The sequence below is a fragment of the Panthera leo genome, chromosome F3 (assembly GCF_018350215.1).
Source record: "Panthera leo isolate Ple1 chromosome F3, P.leo_Ple1_pat1.1, whole genome shotgun sequence".
Lineage (NCBI taxonomy): Eukaryota > Metazoa > Chordata > Mammalia > Carnivora > Felidae > Panthera > Panthera leo.
In genome coordinates this window covers 27,722,959-27,748,891 of record NC_056696.1, presented here as the reverse complement: position 1 = coordinate 27,748,891, position 25,933 = coordinate 27,722,959, and the positions used below count along the sequence as shown (strand labels likewise).

The 25,933-nt window shown below is 35.2% G+C and overlaps 1 protein-coding gene across 5 annotated transcripts in view; it reads left to right on the top strand.

Moving 5' to 3' along the window:
• Positions 1-25,933, top strand: part of XPR1 (xenotropic and polytropic retrovirus receptor 1) — a 215,134-nt gene that overhangs the window by 13,386 nt on the left and 175,815 nt on the right. For 2 of the 5 annotated variants that reach the window (XM_042925575.1, XM_042925577.1), the window contains exon 2: positions 14,625-14,676. In XM_042925575.1, coding sequence (XP_042781509.1) covers positions 14,625-14,676 — 52 coding nt within the window. Of the gene's footprint in view, positions 1-2,950; positions 3,108-5,316; positions 5,394-9,210; positions 9,305-10,886; positions 11,090-14,624; positions 14,677-25,933 lie in introns of those variants that run through there. The other 3 variants (XM_042925578.1, XM_042925579.1, XM_042925580.1) reach the window with 3 other exon arrangements.

Below are 25,933 nucleotides of genomic sequence, written 5' to 3'. Positions count from 1 at the left end.
TAGTAAGTGTTGTATGTATATTAGCCATTATTACATATCTATCTCTAGTGGTTTGAAACTAACAGTTGAGCAGTTTCCTAGTTGATTTTATTCTTTTAATTTTTATGTATTTATTTATGTATTTATGTATTTATTTGTGGGGGGGGGCAGAGGGAGAGGGAGAGAAAGAATCTTAAGCAGGCTCCATGTCCAGTGCGGAGTCCCACCTGGGGTTCAATCTCACAACGATGATATCATGACCTGAGCCGAAATCAAGAGCAGGTCACTCAACTGACTGGGCCATCCAAGTGCCCTCTAATTTATTTATTCTTGAGACAACTTGGGGAAGGGAATCAGTGAAACTCTAACTGGGAAAAAACAACTTAGATATTGCTTATTCATTTGTTGGATAAATGGAAGATGAAAGAAGTTTACCTTTTTAAAAAAGCCTGATATTTCACAGAACACAAAGTTTTTGTTGTTACTTGTTGATGGTTATTGCTGAGATAAAAAGATTAATTTAAACATTTTTGACAGTTTCTTTAGTTTTTGGGATAGAAGAAAAACTGGGAAGAAAGCTGGTAACTTTTTTTTCTTTCACTCTTTTGTTATGAAGCCTTAGTAGAATTGATTTATAAACATACAGTATTAGAGAAAAAAAATATTTTAGGGAAAGAAATGATCAAATGCAGTATTTTGAAATTCTCCTTTAACCTTTGTTTCATTTTAGAGACTATTATTTAACATGGTGGGTTTTATGTAAGGAACACTTATTAATAAACCATTATTTAACCAGCTTTAATTACAATGATTTAAAATTTTTAATGATATCAGTGATTATTAATAATAATTTAATGCATATTTTGTGAACCTGCCATGCTAAACACAGAATATCCCATTAAAGTAACAACCTCCTTACAAATGGTGAAATTTGCAAACATACACAATATTTTAGTAGTTGGATCATTTTATTATCATTAATATTTGAAATTAAATAAAAATATCATTGGTAGGCATAAAGTAATACTATTAAACATTTTTTAATGCATCACTTTCTAGTGCTTAGCACAGTGATTTATTGTGTAGGTGCCTCAATATTCATTTTATAAGGAGTGAAGGAGGGAAGAATTCAATATAAAGTTTTAAACCTAGGGAAACTGGTAGAGGATAGCTACCTTTGGGAATGGTAAACTCATGAAATTAGATCTTAAATATGCTGATTTCATGTGTGAGATGTCTGTGTGTAGAGAAGGAGCTAGGATTTGAAAAATGGTATTAAGAGATAAGATTATTATAATTGAGATAGTAATTAAAGAATTCACTAAGGGAAAGTATGTAAGGCAAAAAAGTAAAGATGCAAACAGAGGAAGTCTTGGAAAATACATTGTTACAAGACTGGAGATGTAGAGATAAATGGGTTATTAGCAGTGATATGCTCTGTGGACAGGTCAGTAAGAATGAGAATTAAGAATAGGCCTTGGGGGGGTGCCTGGGTGGCTGAGTCAGTTAAAGTGCCCGACTTCTGCTCGGGTCAGGATCTTGTGGTTCAAGAGATTGAGCCCTGCGTCAGGCTCTGTGCTGACAGCTCAGAGCCTGGAGCCTGCTTCAGATTCTTATCTCCCTCTCTATCTGCCCCTCCCCTGCTCTCTTCCTCTCTCAAAAATAAATAAACATTAAAAAAGAAAAAGAATAGGCTTTGGATGTGACAAAGGGAGCTTATTGGTGGATTCTGAATATAAATTGTGTTTTGCAAACTATCTTCCAGGTTTTAAGAGGTTAAAGTCATTGAGACAACCTGTATGTACTTACCATTTGAGAAATTTGGCTACTAAATTATGGAAAGAGCCTAAATGTCCATCAACTGACAAATAAGTAAAGAAGATGTGGTTTATATATACAATAGAATACTACTTGGCAATGAGAAAGAATGAAATTTGGCCATTTGTAGCAATGTAGACAGAACTGGAGGGTATTATGCTAAGTGAATAAGTGAAGTAAGTCAGTCAGAGAAAGACATACCATATGTTTTCACTCGTATGTGGATCCTGAGAAACTTAACAGAAGACCGTGGGGGAGAGGAAGGGGGAAAAAGTTACAGAGAGGGAGGGAGGAAAACCATAAGAGACTCTTAAATACTGAGAACAAACTGAGGATTGATGGGGGGTGGGGAAGAGGGGAAAGTAGGTGATGGGCATTGAGGAGGGCACCTGTTGTGATGAGCACTGGGTGTTGTATGGAAACCAATTTGACAATAGATTATAATTAATATTAAAAAAAAAAGAAATTTGGCTACTAACAGAGTGAGGAAAATAACTTTGAGGACCAAGTAGGATAAAGCAAAATGTTCTTTGAGGATTTATGAAATCTGTTCATATATGAAGACAGTAGAGGAAGTAGCTTTAATTTTATCTAAATTTTTGGCTTAATTGCATTTCCCTCATTTATTGTCTGTGAGGCCTTTACAAAGTTTTTTCTCTGAACCTCAGTTTTCTTGTGTGTAATATGAGGATAGTACCTACCTTTCAAGGTTATTGTGAGAATTATATGTAATAATATATGAAAGTACCAGCAAGAGCCTGATCTATAGAAGATACTCTTCAGTAAAGTAGAGCTGTTAATTTCTATCATTATTAAAAATAAGCCACTGAAGTAACTTTTACTCATTTATTCAACAGACATTTTAGGGTGTTAGTACTTAATTTAAGAAGACTCTCTTTAAGTGTCATGAAATTTCTTGGAAACCAAATGATGGTAGCTGGACTTGTAGAATCCATTGCTTGATGGGGTGCCTGGGTGGCTCACTTGGTTAGGTATCTGGCTCTTGTCAGTCAGGTCATGATCTCAGGGTTTGTGAGATTGAACCCTGCATGGGGCTCTGCGCTGACAGCATGGAGCCAGCTTGGGATTCTCTCTCTCTCTTTTTTTGCCCTGCCCCCCTTGCCCTCTCTCTCCTTCTCTCTCAAAATAAATAAATAAACTTAAAAATAAAAAAGAATTCGTTGCTTGAGAAACTACCTTTTGACAAAATGAATTACTGTGTTTCATAGATTCTAGGATGTACACTGCCTTGTTCACTATCCAACACCTTTGAAATTGGGATTCATCTTACAGATGTCATAGTTTAATTGGTAATGCTTTTCTTTCTTAATGATTCATAAGATAATGGTGTGTTTTAACAATTGATAATGTCTTAGACTCAATGAAATATGGTAGTATTTTATTAAGTACAAATGTATTTTGATTAGTAGTATTTTTTTTTGTGGGAAATGTTATTCAGCCTCCAGAGAATACCCAATTTATTAAGGTTTTGTGGTACTGAAATTGAAGCTGTGAAGTGGTCTGAGACCGATAGATTAGAAACCATTTTGGGGGCACCTAGCTGGCTCACTTAGAAGAACATGCTACCCTTGATCTTGGGTTTTGAGTTCAAGCCCCACATTGGGTGTAGAGATTACTTAAAAAAAAAGAAAGAAAGAAACCATGTTTATAATTTTTATAGACATTGGAAACAGTATTGCAGTATTGCAGAGCTTTTGGATTCCTTTTTGTTTTTGTTCAGTTAAACTGGCAAACTGTTACTAAGAGCAAACGTGAGAATTTTATGTTGTGATAACTATTATTTTTGGGCAGAAATCTAACATGTTTTACCAACCTGTATAAAACTTACATGTTAAAGAGAGCTGGAAGCCAAAAGCATTAAGAACTTTTCTTGTGTCTAGTAAATAAAAATGGTTTGAATTTGTGTAGAGATAAAAGATAATGAAAATTGAGAAAACTAAGGAAGGACTTTGTTTGCATTTTGATAGTTCATGAAACTAGAACTGCTATAAAAGCTCAAAAAAATAATAGCTAACACTTAAAAAAATTAACTGATGTGCTGATTCGGACACTTAGGTTTTGTGTTACAAAGTCTGTGAAGTTTACCAGTATATTTTAAATTTGTACTATGCTAGATGCTGTGGCCTATAAAAATTGAGGTGAGGTTGCTCTCTGCCCTCAGAATTTACAGCTGTTACCACAATAAATGTAAGAATGAGACATATAGATTTAATTAGTTAGAAGAGAGCATTTGTTATCAGCTTTATTTTATCGTCAGAATAGCATCCTTAGACAAGGAAGATGCTGATTTATTCTGTCAGACCTGCTTCAGGTTAAAAGTGTGGCTGTATGCCTTCTCAAGGGTATTCAGTGTGAGTTAAATTACAATGTTGGTGGCTTTGATATATGGGAATGCAATTTTGCTTATTATTGCTAAATAAATCACTTGCTTGAAATTGTCATAAGTTTTCTTTCCATTATTTGGTATATGTATAGGGATAAGCATCTTAGCTACTTTGATCAAGATGAGCAGAAGATGTTGGTTATGATCTAATAACATGTACATTCTGTGATATAAAAATGTTTTTTGAATCTACCTCATGTATTGATTATCTATATAGCCCAAAACTTAGTAGCTTAAAACAATAATAAACATTTATCTCATGTTGTTTCTGTGTGTCCGGAGTTTGGAAGCAGCTTAACTGGGTTGTTCTGGCTCAGGGTATTGTGTGAAGTTGCAGTCAAGATGTCAGCTGGGGTTGCAGTTATCTCAAGGCTGGATTGGGGCTGGGGGATCCAATTCTAGGATAGCTAACTCTGGTGATTTGCAAATTTGTGCTTTTTTTCAGAAGGCCTCAGTTCTTTACCATTCAGAACTCACCATAGGGCTGCCTTTTTTTTTTTTTTTTTTTTTAAAGTCTGGCTTCCCTCAGAGTAGATAATCCAAGAGAGAGTAAAATGAAAACCACAGAGTCTTTTATGACTTAGCCCTGGAAACAGTATTCTGTCATTTATGCAATATTCTATTGTTTATATAGGTCAGCTGTATTTTGTATGGGAGGGGTTGCACAAGAACATTACTACCGGGAGGAAAGAATCCTTTGGAAGATTCATCTTTGGAAGAATCATCTCAGAGGCTAGGTCCCTCACTTGATATAAAAATCTAATGGTAGTAAAGTTTTAGAAATAAAAGAATATCAGAAAATTGAGTTGCCAAAATTGGAAGTAAATCTTAGAAAATAAGGTTTCATTTGAAATAGCGGGCTGTGTGTCTTTTTCTCAAGCGTGGATTATAGAATGTACAAAACTTGGGTGGGATACTTTAGTAACCTGAGTTTCAGATCTCAGTGGTAAAATGAGGATCACGTTTACATTAAGGAGTTAAAGCTCTGTGTTTCATAAAATTAGAGTTAAAGTAGTGTGTTTAAAATATTCAAAATGATATGTGATAGTAGGCATTTAAATGTAACTATGATTGCTTTTATTATTGATCGATATTTGTGGCCATCATTTCCTCAGCCCTCATGTGTACTCAACCCAATCTAATCTAGCTTCTGCCTGATCACTCTTCTGAAACCATTGATTGATGGTCACAGGTGAGCTCCTGATCCTCAGATCTAATAACCTCCTCTTAGTCTTCTCTTTCTTTTTGATCTCTAAGCAGCTTTTTATTTTTCTTTCCTTTAACTTAAGGTTATATTTTTTTAAATCTTACATATGGATAGTTTCAGATATAGGCTCTGAAGTAGAAAGAGTGTAGGCATTCCAGCGTTAGCTATTTTTCTTTATAATTCAGTTGCAGCATTCCAATTAGATAGGTAGATGGATAGATAACATTCCAATTAGACAGAATAGACATCTATATTCACCATCCTGCTCAAGATACAGAAAAATTATGAGTATTATGCACCCTTCCTTGATTGTTGTTTTGCTTAGCTCAGATGTTTGTTTTCTTTTTAAGTTATTTTTCAGCTTTATTGAGACATAATCGACATAACACTGTAAGTTTAAGGTGTACAACATAATGATTTAATACATTGATATATTGTAAAATGATTATTTCCATAGCATTAACTAACACCTCTATCCCATCACATAATTACCATTTCTTTTTTGTGGTGAGAACATTTAAGGTCTACTCTCTTCACAACTTTCAAGTATCCAATAAAATATTATTAGCTATAATCACCATGCTGTACATTAGATCCTCAGAATTTATTAACCTTATAACTGGTAGTTTGTGCCTTTAACTGATATCCTCTCATCCTCCCCCCCCCCCCATCATAACCACTACTCTATTTGCTGTTTTTCTTTTTTTTTTTTATCCATTCATCTGTTAACCCTTAGGTTGTTTCCATGCCTTATATTGTGAATAAATGCTGCACTGAACATGGGGGTGCAGATATCTCTTCTCTAAGCAACTTTTGATAATTTTTAATATCTCTTCTTTCTTTTTTCATTGTTACATTAGTTTCAGGTGTACAATATAGTGACTTGACAACTCTACACATTAGGCTATGCTCACCACAAGTGTATCTACAATCTGTCACCATACAGCACTATTACAATACCATTGACTAATATCTCTTCCTTCCTGAAATGCTCCTTTAATTTTTGTGGCACTGTGTGTGTGTGTGTGTATATATATCTGATTTTTTTCTCATTGTCTTGTCTGCTGCTTTGTATTCCAAAAGATTATGTCCTTGGCCCACTTCTCACTTTCTGAGAAATTATATTTACCTACAGTTTAGGCAGTTTCTTTTTTATTTTAAGTAGGTTCCATGCCCAGCGTGGGGCTCAGACTCATGACCAAGAGTAGCATACTCTACCTCTACCGACTGAGCCAGCCAGGCACCCCAAGCTTAGGCAGTTTCCTGTCACCTTTATGTAGGTGATTCCCAGTTCTTAACCACTAGCTCTGACCTGTCTTTTAAATTGTATATCTCTGAGGTGCCTGGGTGGCTCAGTCAGTTAAGTGTCTGGCTCTTGATTTTGGCTCAGGTCATGATCTCAGGGTTTGTGGGATTGAGTCCTATGTCAGGCTCTGTGCTGACAGTGTGGAGCCTATTTGGGATTCTCTGTCTCCTCTTTCTCTACCCTTCCCCCCACTTGCTCTCTCTCTCTCTCTCTCTCTCTCTCTCTCAAAACAAATGAATAAACATTAAAAAAATAAACTGTAGATCTCTGTTTTCATCTGTCTGCTATCTCAGTTTTTCTGTAGATACCAAAGTGGTTTGTCATCCAATCTCTTTTATCTTTTTTTGCTCATGGTTTTTCTTTGGTGTTTTTCCAGGTCAGTTAATAGTGTCACTAATCATCCTTCTTTTTACCTGGGCTCAAAATTTTGAAGATCTTTAATTCCCTTAGTTCATGTTTAATGTTTCTTTTTTGCTTCTTGATTTTTGCTTCTTGGTGTCCTCCTCTTTCCCATATTTCACCTATTTTTTCGGCCCCCTATTGCGACTGCCTTAGACTTTCAATATGCTTTGCTCATTTTTTAAAACGTATTTAATATATTGTGTTATAATTTATTTATGTGACTTCTTGTTTGAGTCATCATTATTTTCTTTATGGCATAATGTACAGAGTAGACATCCAATAAACATTGAATGAATAAAGCATGGTAACTTCCTTAATGATGATATTAATAATCTATAAATATGGTGCACCTCTTTTATACAAGTACAAGCACGGTGGCTAATACCCATACTTTATAGTCATATGGGGACCAAGTGACACAGATAAATAATTAAAATATAAGGTGGAAATATTAAGTGCTATAAATGGTTTCAAATAGAGTACTACAGGATTTCAGAGGAGAGAGTGATGATTTCCAGCTGGAAAAATCAGGACAATGAATAAAAGAGGTTAAATTTGATCTAGACCTTGAAAAATGGTTAAGATTTGGAAGTTAGGTTTAGAAGATGTGGGTAGGGTGGGGGATTGTAGTAGAGAGAGTAGTTGTAAACAAAGGCAAAGATGGAAGAAATATTGAAGTTCCTAAAATGAGTAATAAGTAATTCATTTTGGCTTTAGGGTTAGATTGTGAAAGTGAAAGTGATTTTCTTCAGTTTGGAATATAAGCCTAGAAAGATAGTTTGAACCATCCTGGGTGCCTTAGAGGCCAGCAGAGGATTATGGGCTTTATTTTATAACCATTGGGAAATCCTTGTAAGTTTTTAGGCAGGAGAATCAGACTGGTGCTTTGGGAATATTGATAAGGAAGCAGGAGTTGTAAGATGTTTTAGAGAGATGGAAATCTCTAAGTTGGTAAACCAGGTCAGAGTTCACTGTAATAGTGTAGGTAAAAGGATACAGGAGATATGTAAATGAGGTTGTGGTAGTGGCATTGAATGAACCAGATCATTAAACTCATGGGTGAAAAGAAGGAGAATATAGGAATGTTAACTCCACTAGGACAGGGATTTTTATTTTCCTCATGATGTATTCTAAGTGTTTAGAGCAGTGCCTGGCACATAGCAGGTACTCAATAAGTATTTGTTGAATGAGTGATAACTGAGATTGTGAATCTCTGTGATTTGGGTACTGGCAATGACATTAAAAGAAATACAGAACATGAGAAGAGCATGTTTTGGGAAGAAATGAATTGAACTTTGAACATTCTGAGTTTGTGTTAGCAGACATGTGGCTGAAGATACAGATTTGGGAGATATCTACATAGAAATAGTAAAAGCCATGTCCGTGAATATCAGAATATATTAGTGCAGTAACTTATAAATGTGAATATTCCAAATTAGTTCTTCCTATTTTATAATATATATTTTATACATTTAATAATTGAAATTATAATTTAATGTAACAACTTTTGCATAGTGAACTGCCTTTTGCTGATGGGGTGCTTTTAAATTCCATGAAAATTATGAGTCGTGCATAATCCTAATATACTGTAGATTTTGGATTAAGTATGTACAAAAGTACATTAATTTTAAACTTTAATATATTAGATTATAAGAATTTGTGTAAGTTTTTGTTGACTTTACAGATTATTTTTATCATCAAAAACAGAGTTAGGTTAGTTTATTTCTATTTGAGGATAGAAATGAAGATTCATTAGATGGTGATTCTTTGTATAGGACATATGAGAATGTTGGATGCCCTCTTGAGGTATATAACATGATTTACAGAACTGTCCTTAATACTTTAATATCATGAAAACATGACTGACTTCTAGATGATGAGACAAAGAAACCATGTCATATGTACCTGACTTGCACATTACTCACAGACTACCCAGTATTTCTGGTGAAAAAAACTAAAAAGGGAATGCAAAAAGAGGAAGCAGAAACTGAAAAAGAAATCATTGTAGAATATTTCTGGGGTGCTATAAATCAGCTCATGATGTCTGTGTTTGTTTGTTTTTAAAGTAGGCTTCATGCCCAGCACAGAGTCCAACGTGGGGCTTGAACTCACCACCGGGATCAAGACCTGAGTTGAGATCAAGATTCCGATGCTTAACTGACTGGGCCAATTGGGCGCCCCTCATGATGTACATATTTTGAAGAATATATCAAAATTTTGTTATTCAGGAGTTCCATTTAGAAAAATTTTTGGATTAAAAAAGTCTGATGTAAATTTTATCTAATTATTAAACACTGTTAACAGGGAATATGACTGTTTTAAAGGTTTATAACAAATAATCCCTTTCCCTTCCTCTTTAAATGCCTGTGTTTATTTTATTGCTTATTAATCAATAATTAAATTCCAATGTGCTGACTTTGAGTGAATATTGAAGCCAATGAGAACAACGTAGGTTATTTAATTGATGGAGTTGATAATATTTGTAGTATATATTTGAGGCTAATGGTGAGTTGATAGGAAGTAGAAATTTTTCTAGTTTCTGATCTGAGTTTGTGGAAAGGCCTGTGAGATTGCCTGTGCTTTGGAGAGGAGATTAATGATGATCTACGGGTTATTAAAAATTAACAACATAAGAAATTTGTATTGGCAGTATTATTGAACACACGTTAGGTTTGAACTATACCCTATTTTGTGCAATAGATATATATCTTACAGAAAGTTTAAGTAATATAATTAGACCTTGTTTAAAGCTATGCAAACTGGGATTTCCATGTATTTTCTTAGGAGTCTGTAGGTTATGAGAATTAAAAATATAGTATGTTTATGACAGTGATTTTCTAAAAATATAATAGTATAGTCTAGATCATCTAGATGACCATCTTATAAACTGGTAAATGCCGGGAGTTGCGGTGCCTGTGTTTATGCTTGTTTGGTCATGTTGGCTCCAGGTAGAATACTGTACTACTACTACAAGACTGAGGCATATCTAATACATAAATGATGTATTCATGTCCAAATAGTAGATGGCCAAATGATGCTACAGCCCACTGTATGATGTAAGTTTTGCGGTAGTTTGCAAAGGATTAACTAACATTGTTTCAGTATCTTTTATGTTCTAAGTGTTCTTCATTTATAATCATGAATTATAATTAATATAAGGATTTGTGTTTTAAGAGTTTTTAATTCTCATAATAGACCTGTGAGGTATGTGAGATTACTCTGTTTTGCAGATGAAGACACTGATATACAGAGAGGTTAATTTTCCCAAGGTTACACACCTCTTAAGTGGTAGAGTTGGTTTTCATATGCATCGTCTGACTGCATAGCTCCTAGTCACTGTATTATGCTCCCTCATAGTAGAGAGAGGTAGTAGGAGCATTATATCACATCTAATAGTCATATGGGTATTCCAAATTCAGAAGAACAGGTATAATGACAGCATTGTATTCATGTTGCCAGTTGAGATTTTGTTTTAGCAAACATATTTTTTTCCTGTCACATTAATGTTGTTGGTTGAATAGTATTGGTTTTGTTGTTGTGTTTGGATTTAATTTGTAAGATTTTACTGTTATATGAGTTCTTATAAGCACTAACAGAGTTTGGTTTTAATATATTTTATAACCTAACAAAATAATTTAACAGATTACCTTAGAGATGCTGATATAAAAGATTGTTTTGAATCCTTTGGAAATCAAAGAAATCTCTTGTAATGCACATGAATGTGTATTGATTTTAGTGTACAAATTCGGAGTTGTATATAAAGTACTGGATTTCTTTAAAGTAAAACAGCATAAATCGAGGAAACTCTTTGAATATGTTGTTTTGTGTATTTGGATTCTGCTCCTAACCTAGGCAAATGCTCTCATATCGTAGATAACAATCTATAGTTATAATTAATATAGACATTACTTTGTAGGCTCTTCCCCCTCGTAGTTCCTAATTGGGGCTATTCTCCTGTCACAGGAATAGAAAGGTATCCTGGTTTTTTTTAACGTTTATTTATTTTTGAGACAGAGAGAGACACAGAGTGTGAACAGGGGAGGGGCAGAGAGAGAGGGAGACACAGAATCTGAAACAGGCTCCAGGCTCCGAGCTGTCAGCACAGAGCCCGACGCGGGGCTCGAACTCACAGACCGTGAGATCATGACCTGAGCCGAAGTCGGACGCTTAACCGACTGAGCCACCCAGGCGCCCCAAAGGTATCCTGTTTATGGAATTCTCTAGAGACTTATTACAATAAAAAACTTAGAAGGTCTCTTATTCAAGGGAAAACTGAAGTAGTAAGAAGCAAAAATAATTGTCTCTGATTTTACCCAGAATTGTTTTGATTGAAATGAAATTGTGACTCAGATTTACAATCAAAATGAAGGCTATCATCATTTTTCTCTTTATAAAATTTTAATTGTCTTTTAAAAACTTAATTTGGTAAGCTTTCCTTTTGCAAATTTAATTCATTTTCGTCACTAAGGTACTACTTGGTATGCATTTTCAGTGTGCTTTGTTCATGTTTAAAGTAATTTTCTCCAAAGAAGAAATACTTTTGAGTTCAAGAACTATTTATTGAGCTTCTATGGTGTAGTAGCCACTATGCTAGTCGTTAATGGTTTATTTGCTTCCTGATAGCATCATTTAATTTTGGTATACATGCCTGTTATACTCCAGAAGTAGAAAAACTTCATTCAGATATTTGAGTCTCTAGTATTACCTGCTGTTATGATAGATTTAATTCCATAAGTATTCTCTGGCTGGATGTGTGTTCCTTACATTTTTCTAGTTAGAGAGTTACTTTGCTCTAAGCAATCTATTAATTTACTCTCTTAAAATATCTGATGGAAGACTGTAACATAACCACCACTCTGCACTTGTGTAAGACTTTAATATAAAATTCTAATCCAAACTGGGGCACTTGGGTGGCTCAGTCGGTTAAGCGACTGACTTCGGCTCAGGTCTTGATCTCATAGTTTGTGAATTCGAGCCCTGCATCAGGCTCTGTGCTGACAGCTCAGAGCCTAGAGCCTGCTTCGGATTCTGTGTCTCCATCTCTGTCTATCCCTCCCCCACTCACGCTCTGTCTCTCCTTCAAAAATAAATAAGCATTAAAAAAAAATTAAAAAATCCTAATCCACACTGACATAAAGTCTTTCTGATGTTTGATAAAATCTTCTGGACTAACTTCTTTTTTTAGGTTAGAAGTTAGTGGTTCCTGAGACATCTGAAATTGTAAAGAATATAATGAATTGATATAAATTTTTCTTAAAAGAAATTCCATACCTTTGTCATACTCAGGGCTTTTGTGCACAAATAAGTTTAAGAATTAGTGGTCAGTAAAGATGAGGCTGAGCTTCAAATGCAATTTTAGAAAAGTTGTGGCCCAGTAATGAAGATTTTGTAAAAAAGGTTTTTGTTTACATGTTTTCTGTCACTACTTCTGACCAGTTCTTTCTTCTGACACCAACTGGGTATCTAGTAACTTAGTTCAATTCTGACACTAAATATCCAGACCCCATGGGCAAAGGCATAGTCCCACAAAACTACTCTCACTTGAGATACCAGCTATAAGTGGGGTACCCAGGATACCCACACTTCTGTCTGGCTGACTACAAATCTTTGGCCATTGGTGATTGAACTCAATCCCCAGCCATTCTCTCTTCCTCAGAGATTTGGGGGTGGTGCTGAAAGTTTTCGCCCTCTAATCACATTAATCAGGCTGTTGGCTTTTCTGGGGACCAGCCCCCATCCTGAAGCTATATCAGAGCCATTCCCCATTCCTCCCCCACCCCCATGAGCTATCTCATTAGTACACAAAAGAACAGATTCCAAAGGTTTTCAGAGCTTTATGCCAGGAACCTGAAACAAACAGCAAATATTTTTTATTATACCACAATTACATTACTATTGTAACTCAAATTTTATATAGTAAATCTTACTGAATATTACAGATTTAAACATGTATGATGTTAAAATTTTTAAGTATAGGGGTGCCTGGGTGGCTCAGTCAGTTAAGTGTTCCAGTTTGGTTCAGGTCATAATCTCATAAGCCCTGTGTCGGGCTCTGTGCTGACAGCTCAGAGCCTGGAGCCTGTTTCAGATTCTGTCTCCCTCTCTCTCTGCCTCTCCCCTGCTCATGCTTTGTCTCTCTGTCTCTTCCAAAAATAAGCATTAAAAAATTAAAAATTTGTAAGTATAATTTCCCTACAAAAATTTTTATAAAACATAGGTTAAAATTAACAAAAATGAATTAAAGTTGTTAATTTTCCTTGCTTCACTGGAAATCTTTTTTACTGTATCTTGTCAGGCTTGGTTAGTAATAGAACTAACAGGTTGGTGACTGGTATAAAGCATATGGTAAATTCACCTGGGAAGAATACAATTTACTAGACTTGAATACAGAATGGGTCACCCTCAAGGTTTATTTCTTCTTTTGGGGGGTTTTATATGCTTTAGTGACTCTAGGGCAGTGGTTCTGGGCAGGGGGTCAAAGCATGTTGATTTTGTGTCCCATGGGACATTTGGCAGTGTCTGGAGACATTTTTGGTTGTCACAAAGCTTTGATGGAGACATTGCTATTGGTATCTAGATGAGTCTAATGGGTCTCTAGATGGCAGGGATAGTACTAAAAATCTTGTGCACAGAACTGTCTCCCTGCCCCCAACAAATTATCTGACTCCAAATGTCAATTGTTGAGGAATGCTGGAGGCCACTTTGGGTGACCACCAGAAGTTAGATTGCATTTAAAGCTTTGAAGCTTTGGAACTGGATAAAGCCACCTGTTTATGAATGGCTCGTCAGCACTGGAGCTTTATCCACTTGATTGATTCTACTATTTTGATAGGTATAGTGAAGTACTTTTCAGTCCTGGCCCAGACCACTGATTGGGAGACCAAACTGCAACTATCCAAATTACCTAAATATGGTTGGTAGTTAATTCACTGGTTTGGGGAAAAAAAAATAAACCTGTAACTGATATGGAGGACTTTCCAAACCTCCACTGAAGAATATTTGTATCTAAGATAAAAAGAATTCTGGAGATTGTCTACATAGCAGTATGAATGTACTTGACACTAGTGAATTGTTCACTTGAAAATGATGCTGAATTTTATGTTACATTTATGTTACTATAATTTAAAAAAATTGTATCTAGTGTTTTATATTTTCTTAAGCAGTGTTCCATGTATTTCTCAAGGACCATTGTTCTATCACCATTTTCTTGAAGTCAAGAGAGTTTATGATCTCTCAGGAGATTTTTCATTCTTTTCCAAATGGCCTTTAATTTTTAAAATGTATATATTAGCCATTTTCTTAAAGATTGGACAATACTGGATTAATATGAAAGTATAATATTTGGGTTTTAACTTTATTAAAGTTAATTGAAGTATTTTATTAAATTTTCAATTTAGGGAATCATGTAGTCATTATCTGGATATTGAAAAAGAGGTAACTGTTTAGCTTCAAATGCTTTTAGTGTAAAGATTACTTGTGATTTCATGAACTTTTCTTTTTTCTAATAGGCTTTCAAGGATATGCTGTATTCAGCTCAGGATCAGGCACCTTCTGTGGAGGGTAAGATGCATTAATCCCTGTTATAGTCACATAAAACCCCTTTTAAAGGGAAGATATTTTAAACTGAATAGTATAAAACTAATATATCCAGCCCTATTATATAGATCTTTTATGCTTTTTAAAAATGTATTTTATGATTACTTTATATTTCAATCAAACCTTTTTGTTTGTTTAGCTTACATTTATCCTATGATGGATCTCTTAGTATCTTCTTAAATCACCTTAACATTGTGAATCACAGATACACAATCTGTTTGGTTTAAAGTCAAAGTTTTTATTTGTGTCATTCCTGCTCCCTCCAGTGTATTTTATAGCAGCCTTTATGAGTCCTTAATCCGTAATTAGTCTGAGCAACATAGTTTTTACTTTCTATTTATGCCATGTCTTTAGATGTGGATTAGTAGAAAAAAACTACATATATGTGTGTGTAAGTGATATAAGAATGTATATGTATGCATGTGTGCAGCTCAGCTGCCATAAAACCACTGACCTAAGGACAATAGTTATCTCTCTCCAATTATCTTTATTGATCTTTTCTGTTACTTCAGCTTCTGCTCACCAACTCATTCTTTATGGGTTTAACCTTTGATAGGTTTGGAGAGTTGTAATTTAAAGTTGTAAGAGTTCTTGTGTCATTAAATAACTGAACTAATTCAACAGTTTCTTGAGGGAGTGTTCCCTCTGAGGCTGAGTAATCTTTTAAGATTTTATACCACATTTTTCAGAAGAGATGTATGTAAAAAAGTATATGGCAAGCAATGAGAAAGAATGAGATCTGTCCATTTGTAGCAGCATGGATGGAACTGGAGAGTGTTATGCTAAGTGAAATAAGTCAGTCAGAGAAAGACAGATACCATATGTTTTCACTCATACGTGGATCCTCAGAAACTTAACAGAAGACCATGGGGAGGGGAAGGGGGAAAAAAGTTACAGACAGGGAAGGAGGCAAACCATAAGAGACTCTTAAATACTGAGAACAAACTGAGGGTTGATGGGAGGGTGGGGGAGAGGGGAAAGTGGGTGATGGGCATTGAGGAGGGCACCTGTTGGATGAGCACTTGGTGTTGTATGGAAACCAATTTGACAATAAATTATATATATAAAAACATAAGTAAATAAATATTTGAAAAAAAAAGTGTATGCCAAGAATAATCTAGAGTGTGTACAGATTAATATGTTTTATGAGATACCAAACTGAAATTCTATGAAGTCATTCAAGTGACAAACTTTTGGAGGCTCATTTTTACAACATGTGACAGATGCTGAAGTTGTTTAATAAAACTATAGATCTATAATTAAAAATCTCATTTCTTTAATGACTTAGAAATTCACATCTTTCATCTCTAGCCATTCTGAATTCAAAATGTGCTTCCTTTTAACATCTTGAAATCTTACCAGGGTATTGGCACTTAGGTATTATTAGTTTTATAATATGTCACTGAATTTTGGATTATAATATATTTAATATATTTAATTTTCTAATGTTTAATGGAAAACACTGAAGATTTATCACAATGTTTAGTTCTCTATTGGGTTATTATTTCCTATTTTATGTGTCTTAAAGAGTACATCTCAAAGTATTTTAAGAATGTAATAAAAATGAAATTACATGGAAGTTTAACTGATTTCTTCATTCTGTTTAATTTGCTTTACTATTGGTTCTTTTAATTTTATTCCCAAGGTCATGCTACTTATCTTTAGTTCGCCTTTTCTTTTCTTTTCTTTTCTTTTCCTTTTTAAGTTTTACCATCCATTTTGTAACAAACATATTTTGACAGGTATTGGAAGTTCTGGTGATCTTTATTTATCCCTTCATGGTGGCTCATGTTGCTCGTAATCTTCATACACTTTTAGCTGTTATTAGAGAAAAACTGAATTCTATGAAAGTATGCTAAAATGACAAATACTTACAGTTAAAAGAACTTTTTTTAATATCATCATCCAGAGGCATTAACTTCTTTGGATCCTGTTTTAAAGGGAGTATTGTAGGCTGATCATGCAGATGTCTGTGCTACTTTCACAAGGGAAATATTCCATACTGGTTTATTCTTTCTACTCACATTGAAACCATGTAATTTTTATTTTCTTAAAATGAATTTTTCTGTTTTGAGATACTTGAGAATTGAAGATATTGAAAAGTGGTTTAAAGAAATGCTGTTCTGTGTGGTATTGAGGTTAGAAAATGTTATTAAAGTTACTATCATTTTGTCTAATTTGATTCCGGTACTATATTAATTTACTATATTTATATGGTATTAAATTTGAATGTTTGTTTTGTTGTTTGTTTATTTATTTAGAGAGAGAGAGCACATGCATGGCAGAGAGAGAATCCCAAGCTGTCAGTATGGAGCCCCATGTGAGGCTCAAATCTCACCAACCGTGAGATTATGACCTGAGCCAAAATCAAGGGTCAGACAAACCACCCAGGCACCTTCTTTGTTTTTTGTTTTTTTTCCTTTCCTTTTCCTTTTATTTTCCTTTTCCTTTTCCTTTTCCTTTGTCTTTCTCTTTCTCTTTCTCTTTTTCTTTTTTGAGAGAGAGAGAGAGAGAGAGAGAGAGAGAGAGAGAGAGAATGCAAGCAGGGGAGAGGGGCAGAGGGAGAGAGAGAGAATCTTAAGCAGGCTTCATGCTCAGTTTAGAGCCTGATGTGGAGCTCTATCCCACAACTCTGGGATCATGACCTGAGCTGAAATCTAGAGTTGGATGCTCAACTGACTGAGCCAACCAGGTGCCCCCCAAATTTTAACATTTTTAAAGGCAAAAATGTTTGCTAGGACTTGATTATCTTTTTGAACATTGTCTTTTTCTTTTCATTCTCTTTGTTTTCTATACCTTAAGTTTTTAGTAGGCTTAAAACTTTTGGTACCAGTGAGCAAGTTTTTTTTTTGTTTTTTTTAATCTTAAAACTGAAGAATACCATAGTATACCATAAGTTGGTACTTCTCAAATCTGCTATATGCGTAATTCAGTTTACCACTGTTTGTTTGTCTTGTTTTATGAGTACTGATACTTGGTTCCCATCTCAGACCAATTAAAATAGGATCTGGGAGTGAAGCCCAGGCATTGGTGGTTTTACACTCTCCCGAGTGATTCTAATAATAACCAAAGTTGAGAACCCCTGCCATAAATCTTAAATAATTTTTGATCAATACTGTTAATGCTAATTTCTTTTAAATAGTAAGTAGGTTTATAGACTTCTTAAGTTCATTGATATTTTGATTATTCTATGAGAATATGGGAGTATTTTTTTGTTTAAAGCATCCAGAGGACATTGATATTTTTAAAAATGTTTATTGAATTGAATCTAAGTAATAGCTGTATTGATTACATATGTTAAGTGGTAAAACATAACATCATTATTAAAATTAAACATTTTTGTTGACTTGTTATATTAGATGAGGTATAGTAAAATAAGTAGCTTCCTCACATTTCATGTTACTTTTGTTTAAGGTAGAATGGATTTATAATTATAGTCAAAGAACAGTGACTTGAATGGATTTTGTAAGAGTGAAGTGGTTTATTTGATGAAATGCTTAGAATATGAAAGTGTTAATAAGAAGTTGACCACAGATGCAGTTTTTTGAACTAGTGAATTATTTTCTTCCAACTTTGTAAGACATTTCAAGATAGTGCCTTTACTTTTCATTAATAAAGTGGGCTTTTTCCTCATTTAAAAATAAACCAACCAAACAAAATAATTTCTTTTTTTTTCATATTTTTAAGTAATTTTTTAAAAATTTACATCCAAGTTAGTTAGTATATAGTACAACAGTGATTTCAGGAGTAGATTCCTTAATGCCCCTTACCTATTTAGCCCATCCCCCCTCCCACAACCCCTCCAGTAAACCTCTGTTTATTCTACATATTTAAGAGTCTCTTATGTTTTGTCCCCTTCCCTGTTTTTATATTATTTTTGCTTCCCTTCCCTTATGTTCATCTGTTTTGTATCTTAATGTCCCCATATGGTGAACTCATATATTTTTGTCTTTCTCTGACTAATTTTGCTTAGCATAATACCCTCTAGCTCTATCCACATAGTTGCAAATGGCAAGATTTCATTCTTTTTGATTGCCAAGTAATACTCCATTGTGTGTGTGTGTGTGTGTGTGTGTGTGTGTGTGTGTGTGTGTGTGTATGCTACATCTTCTTTATCCATTCATCATCTATTGATGGACACTTGGGCTCTTTCCATACTTTGGCTGTTGTTGATAGTGCTACTATAAACATTGGGGTGCATGTGCCCCTTCAAAATAGCATACCTGTATCCCTTGGATAAATACCTAGCAGTGCAATTGCTGGGTCATAGGGTAGTTATATTTTTAATTTTTTGAGGAACCTCCATACTGTTTTCCAGAGTGGCTGCAACAGTTTGCATTCCCACCAGCAGTGCAAAAGAGATCCTCTTTCTCCGCATCCTTGCCAATATCTGTTGTTGTCTGAGTTGTTAATGTTAGCCATTCTGACAAGTGTGAGGTGGTATCTCATTGTGGTTTTGATTTGTATTTCCCTGATGATGAGTGATGTGGAGCATTTTTCATGTGTCAGTTGGCCATCTGGATGTCTTCTTTGGAGAAGTGTCTATTCATGTCTTTTGCCCATTTCTTCACTGGATTATTTGTTTTTTTGGGTGTTGAGTTTGATAAGTTCTTTATAGACTTTCGATACTAACCCTTTAACTGATATTTTATTTGAAAATATCTTCTCCCTTTCTGTCCATTGTCATTTAGTTTTGCTGATTGTTTCCTTCGCTGTGCAGAAGCTTTTTATTTTGATGAGGTCCCAATGTTCATTTTTGCTTTTGTTTCCCTTGCTGCAGCCAAGGTCAGAGAGGTTTTTGCCTGCTTTCTCCTCGAGGATTTTGATGGCTTCCTGTCTTACATTTAGGTCTTTTATCCATTTTGAGTTTATTTTTCTGTATGGTGTAAGAAAGTGGTCCAGGTTCATTCTTCTGCATGTCGCTGTCCAGTTTTCCCAGCACCACTTGCTGAAGAGACTGTCTGTTCCATTGGATATTGTTTCCTGCTTTGTCAAAGATTAGTTGGCCATACATTTGTGGATCCATTTCTGGGTTCTCTATTCTGTCCCACTGATTTGAGTGTCTGTTTTTGTGCCAGTACCATACCGTCTTGATGATTACAGCTTTGTAATACAACTTGGAAGTCCGGGATTTTGATGCCTCGTGCTTTGGTTTTCTTTTTCAAGATTGCTTTGGCTATTCGGGGTCTTTCCTGGTTCCATACAAATTTTAAGATTGTTTGTTCTAGCTCTGTTAAGAATGCTGGTGTAATTTTGATACCGATTGCACTGAATATGTAGATTGCTTTGGGTAGTATTGACATTTTCATAAAAATATTTGTTCTTCCTGTGCAAGAACATGGAATATTTTCCCATTTTTTTTGTGTTTTCTTCAATTTCTTTCATAAGCTTTCTATAGTTTTCAGTTTATAGATTTTTCACCTCTTTGGTTAGATTTATTCCTAGGTATTTTATGGCTTTTGATGCAATTGTAAATGGGATTGATTCCTTGATTTCTCTTTCTGTTGCTTCATTATTGGTATATAGGAATGCAACTGATTTCTGTGTGTTGATTTTATAGCCTGCAACTTTGCTGAATTCATGGATCAGTCCTAGCAGTTTTTTGTTGGAATCTTTTGAGTTTTCCATGTAGAGTATCATGTCATCTGCGAAGAATTAAAGTTTGACCTCCTCATGGCTGATTTGGATGCCTTTTATTTCTTTGTGTTGTCTGATTGCTGAGGCTAAGACTTCTAACACTATGTTGAATAATAGTGGTGAGAGTGGACATCCCTGCCTTCTTCCTGACCTTAGGGAAAAAGATCTCAGTTTTCCCCCCAAAATAATTTCAATGCATTAAGAAATCAAGACATGTTCACTTAAAGTTATTTTTTTTACTCAAATAAGTAGATATGCAGATTTATGGTATTTTGCTTCATTCATCTTTTGAGAGTGAATTTCATGGATGATATATACATTGATTTTTGGAAAATAAAGGGTCTCTTTTTATTTAAAATCGATTTCTTATTGGGGCACCTGGGTGGCTCATTTGGTTAAGCATCTGACTCTTGGTTTCAGTTCAGGTCATGATCTAGCAGTTCATGAATTTGAGCCCCCTGTCGAGCTCTGTGCTGACAGTGTGGAGCCTGCTTGAGATTCTCTCTCTCCCTCCCTCTCTGCCCCTCCCCTGCTCTCTCTCTCTCTCTGTCTCTCTCTCTCTCTCTCAAAATAAATAAATAAAACAAGTTTTAAAATAGATGTCATGTAATTAGGAAATGCTCATATTCTGAAGTAATATACATTAAGAAAGCTTAAGGACTTATTTTCAAGCATTCCTTATCAACTTGTATTTAATCTACTCTTCTGTGTATTATTATCTACTCTTCTGTGTAATCTCTATTATTTTGATAAATATTTACATTTGGAAATATTATATGACTGAAAAAGTGATGAAATTCTATGTTAAAGTTTATACATTTTATTGGTTTTTATTTTTTTTTTAATGTTTATTTTTGAGAGAGAAAGAGAGCATGAGCAGGGAAGGGGCAGAGAGAGAGGGGAACAGAGGATCCAAAGTGGGCCCTGCACTGACAACGGAGAGCCTAATGTGGGGCTCAAAGTCACAAACCATTGAGATCATGACCTGAGCTGAAGTCAGACGCTCAATCGACTGAGCCATCTAGGCGCCCCTTATTGGTTTTTAAATAATGGCATAAATAATTAGAGCATTTTACTATTTAAAATTTTTTTTCTGCAGAAAGACTTGTAGAGCAGCATAGCATGACAGTAGAATGAGAATATTAAAGTTATAGAATTGTGGATTTTTTTTTAGTGTAGAGAACAGATACTCAGAATCCTTGGAATTAATCTTTAATGGAGTAGTATTTTAGGAATGTTTGGAAAGTGATGATAAAAACCTTTAAACTGTATTGTATTTTTACAGTTCCTGCTGCCAGTGAGGTTTTGGGTATTTGGGACAGATTAAATGAAACTGCCAACTCATGGTTCCCCAACAGTGAATTAGTGACACCTTCATAATCGGGATTGTTTTGAGACAAAATAATTTAGTATACATGTGAAAATAGACCTCTTAATTGCAATACCCATCTGACATAGTCAGATTTTCAATGATAGAGAACAAGTAGTAAATATAAATTGATACATTTTTTACTTTTTCTCTCATGCTTCCTCCCCCCCCCCCCCCCCAATTTGGTATCTCAGTGACTTTATGGAATTAATCTACTTGGGTAAATATTTATACCTTTTTTGGGGGAAACTTCCCTCTACTCCAGGGCACATTAAAAATTCTTTCTTTCTTTCTTTCTTTCTTTCTTTCTTTCTTTCTTTCTTTCTTTCTTTCTTTCTTAAGTTTATTTATTTATTTTGAGAGAGAGCATGCCAGCGGTGGAGGGGCAGAGAGAGAGAGGAAGAGAGAGAGAATCCTGAGCAGGCTCCGCACTGTCAGTGCAGAGCCCAGCGTGGGGCTCAAACTCAGGAACTGTAAGATCATGACCTGAGCTGAAGTCAAGAGTCAAACACTTATTCAATTGAACCACCTAGGCATCCCCAGGGTACTTTTGATTTATATAATTTATATATGTACAAATTTATATACTGTTCATATAACTTATATGCCATATTAATCTGTTTTTACTCTGAATTAATTTCAAGTACAGTTTCAGACTTTGACATTCTCTTTTTAAAATTACTGTCTTTCCTTTAGAAGCATTAATGTTTTCTACTTTTTAATTGTGATGGCAAAATATGAGAACCTGATGGTAAACCTAGGTCACAGAAATAACAGATCATTGACATTTCTAACTGAAAGGGACTTTAAAATATCATTTTGCCTCACCCCCATTTTAGATTTGTGTGATCTGAGACCTGCTAATGTTGCATGGCTCAATAAGGACAATCAGGATTACAGATGCTGTATGTGCCGACAAAGGGAGAATTCCAGAGATTAAACTAATATTGAATATAAAAATGATTTTTTATATTCTTTTCATTTTTATTTAAAAGATGTCTTTGAATAAAATTTTTAATTGGATATTATTTTGACCCTCTGTATTTTAAAAGGTGTATGAAGTGTTGCCTTGAATAATACTGAACTGTTTGACTTGTTGGGAAAAAGCTATTTGTATCTTTCAAGAAATGTCTCTTTACTCATTTTTATTGTTGTTGTTACTCCACATGGTTCCCAGAAGTACTGGGGAAGATTTATAGAATTAGATAAAATATATTAGATAACAGTAGTTATAGAGGTTAGAATAAGGGGAGAATTAAGATAGAATCGTGAGGAGCACCTAGGTGGATCAGTTGGTTAAGCATCCAACTCTTGATTTTGGTCATGATTTCACATTTTGTGAATTCAAGCCCCATGTCAGGCTTGGGGCAGCATGGAGCCTGCTTGGGATTCTCTCTCTCTCTCTCTCTCTCTCTCTCTCTCTCTCTGTCTCTCTCTCTCCCCCTCTCTCCCTCTCTCCCTCTCTCTCTCTCTCTCCCTCTCTCCCTCTCTCCCCTTCTCCCCCTCTCCTCCTCTCCCCCTCTCCTCCTCTCCTCCTCTCCTCCTCTCCTCCTCTCCCCCTCTCCCCCTCTCTCTCCCCCTCTCTCTCCCCCTCTCTCCCTCCCCCTCCCCCTCTCCCCCTCCCCCTCCCCCTCTCCCTCTCCCTTTCTCCCTCCCTCCCTCCCTCCCTCCCCCCTCCCTTGCTCATGCTCTCTCTGTCTCAAAATAAATAAACATTAAGAAAAAAAAGAATAGTGAGATAAAGCTCTAGTAAATTTAGTGTATAAACTAGATATTGTAAAGATCCTGGGATAGGAAAAGAACATCAGGTAAAAACTAAGGAAATCTGTGTACATTATAGATCTTAGTTTGTAATAATGTATCAGTAGTGGTTTATTAATTGTAACAAATGTACCATAGGCATGTAAGATATTAATGATGAAACTTGTGGGGTATATATGAGAACTTTCTGGACTATCTTTGTAACTTTTTTGTAAATCTGAAACTATTCTAAAAGCAAACATTATTTTAAAAAATAGATGGCATTAAGGTTTTATACAATTGCTAGAAGCTAATTCTTATCAGGGAATAGATGAGAGCATGATTAACTTCAGAATTCACATAAGTTAAATTTATATCAGTTTCTTAGAAAAAGTTCAGCTGTTACTGAACATGAGATTTGAGAGAAATTCTTCCTTTGGACCTTCATGAAGAGCATTTGGTGTATGTGATGAATAGTATCCCCAACAATAATTTTATAAAAAGTACGACAGTGGAGTTTCATAAGGCTCCTTCATACAGTGTGACAGTATAATGGAAACATTTATTACTTTAACCTACAAGGCCCTAAATAATCTGGTTCTGTGTTCATGACCTCACATTCTGCCATTTTCCCCCTTGTTCACTAGGCTCTAGTCACATTGCCTTTCTTTCTGTACCTGAATCAGGCCAAGCTTTCTCTTTGAGTAAGGCTTTATTAGCTCTTGCCATGATGAGTGAGAATCATTTGATCATTCTGTAGCTGTGTTCTTTGAAGGACCTTCTGAATATTCAGTCTTATGTATCCACTCAGTCACTTAAATTATGTCAACCATTTTATTTATTTCTTTGCATAGTATTTGTCACTGGTTTTTTTCTTTTTAAGTTTTTAATGTTTATTTTTGAGAGAGAGAGAGGGAGACACAGAACCCGAAGCAGGCTCCAGGCTCTGAGCTGTCAGCACACAGCCTGATGTGGGGCTTGAATTCACAAGCCATGAAATCATGACCTGAGCCTAAGTCTGATGCTTAACTGGCTGAGCCACCCAGGTGCCCCTCAGTTTCTGGTATCTTATGGCTCCGCGCCCCCCCCCCCCCCCCCCGCAATGATTTATTAGCTTTTTTGAGACCAGTATAAGTCCCTTGACATCAGAGATTTTTTCTTTTTTTCCTGTTTTATACCAAGTATCTTAAATACCTTACATATTTATTGAGCACGTTAATGAGTAGGAATAAAAATGAATCCTTTTGCTCAATCTTCCTTGAAGCCAGAGTACTGTTTGTGGGGAAAAAAGGAGCAAAATAACATAGCTTGCTTCTTGTTCTTATTTTTGTTTTTTAATTTTTAAACTTGATCTTTAGATGCAGAATTTTACCTCCTGGTTAGATGGCTAAGCATATTATTTATTGTTATTGTTTTATAATGCTAACACTGTAATTTCATAAGGTATAGTCTCAGGTGACAATGTAGCATTTCTTCAGAACCGGTAGAGAAGCAGATGATACAAGATCTTAGTTTAAACATTTTGTGTTTTTGTGGCATCTTGTTGTCTTGATGCCAAATGTAGAGTTTCATTTGATTGCTGAAAAATCATATTTTATAAGCTGTTGAGTGACTGTGTATTTTTTTAAGACATTAAATTACTTTTTATGTTTTTACATGTTTGATATGCTTCCTTTGAAAAATACATGAAGTAGGCATAAATTTGAGAAATCATATATAAATTGTTGGAGATTTTTTTTTCATATATGTTTACTAGGTAGAATATTTTATTTATTTATTTATTAAATATAATTTGTTGTCAAGTTAGCTAATATATATTGTGTATAGTGTGCTCTTGGCTTTGGGAGTAGATTCCCGTGATTCATCGCTTGCATACAATATCCAATGCTCATCCCAACAAGTGCCCTCCTCAGTGCCTATCCCCTCTCCCCTCTCCCCTCTCCCCTACCCTCCCCCCCCATCAACCCTCAGTTTGTTCTCCGTGGAATACACTTTTTAGACTATTTGAATTAAAATGGAAAGACCTACTGAAAAAAATCTTTGTAAACAAAGGTTTCCCTTTTACATTTTGCCTGTTATATTCTTCTTGATGGGGAGAAGATATAGCTAATGTTAGCCTAATACAGCTCTCTCATTCAGTTGGCTTAATACAGCTATTGGATTTTCTGAGGTGGAATGAATAGATATAGTTAAGGACACAGGTCCCTGACCATTATTACACTAGTCTCTGCTATTCTGCCATTTCTTTAGTCTCCCCACCGCCTCCCCAATCTTGTAAACAGGTTTTGTTGGATCATTTTTGCTTAGGTTCCCTCTGCTTATTGAACTTGGTTAGCAGATGTGTTACAGTCTCCCTAAGCTCCTTAGAATTCAGCTCTTAGTGGCATTGAAGATGAAAGTATGCTTGTAAATTATTCATTCCGATTATATGCTTGAATGGACAGAGTCCACTTAGGCATCTTCTTCTACCTCACC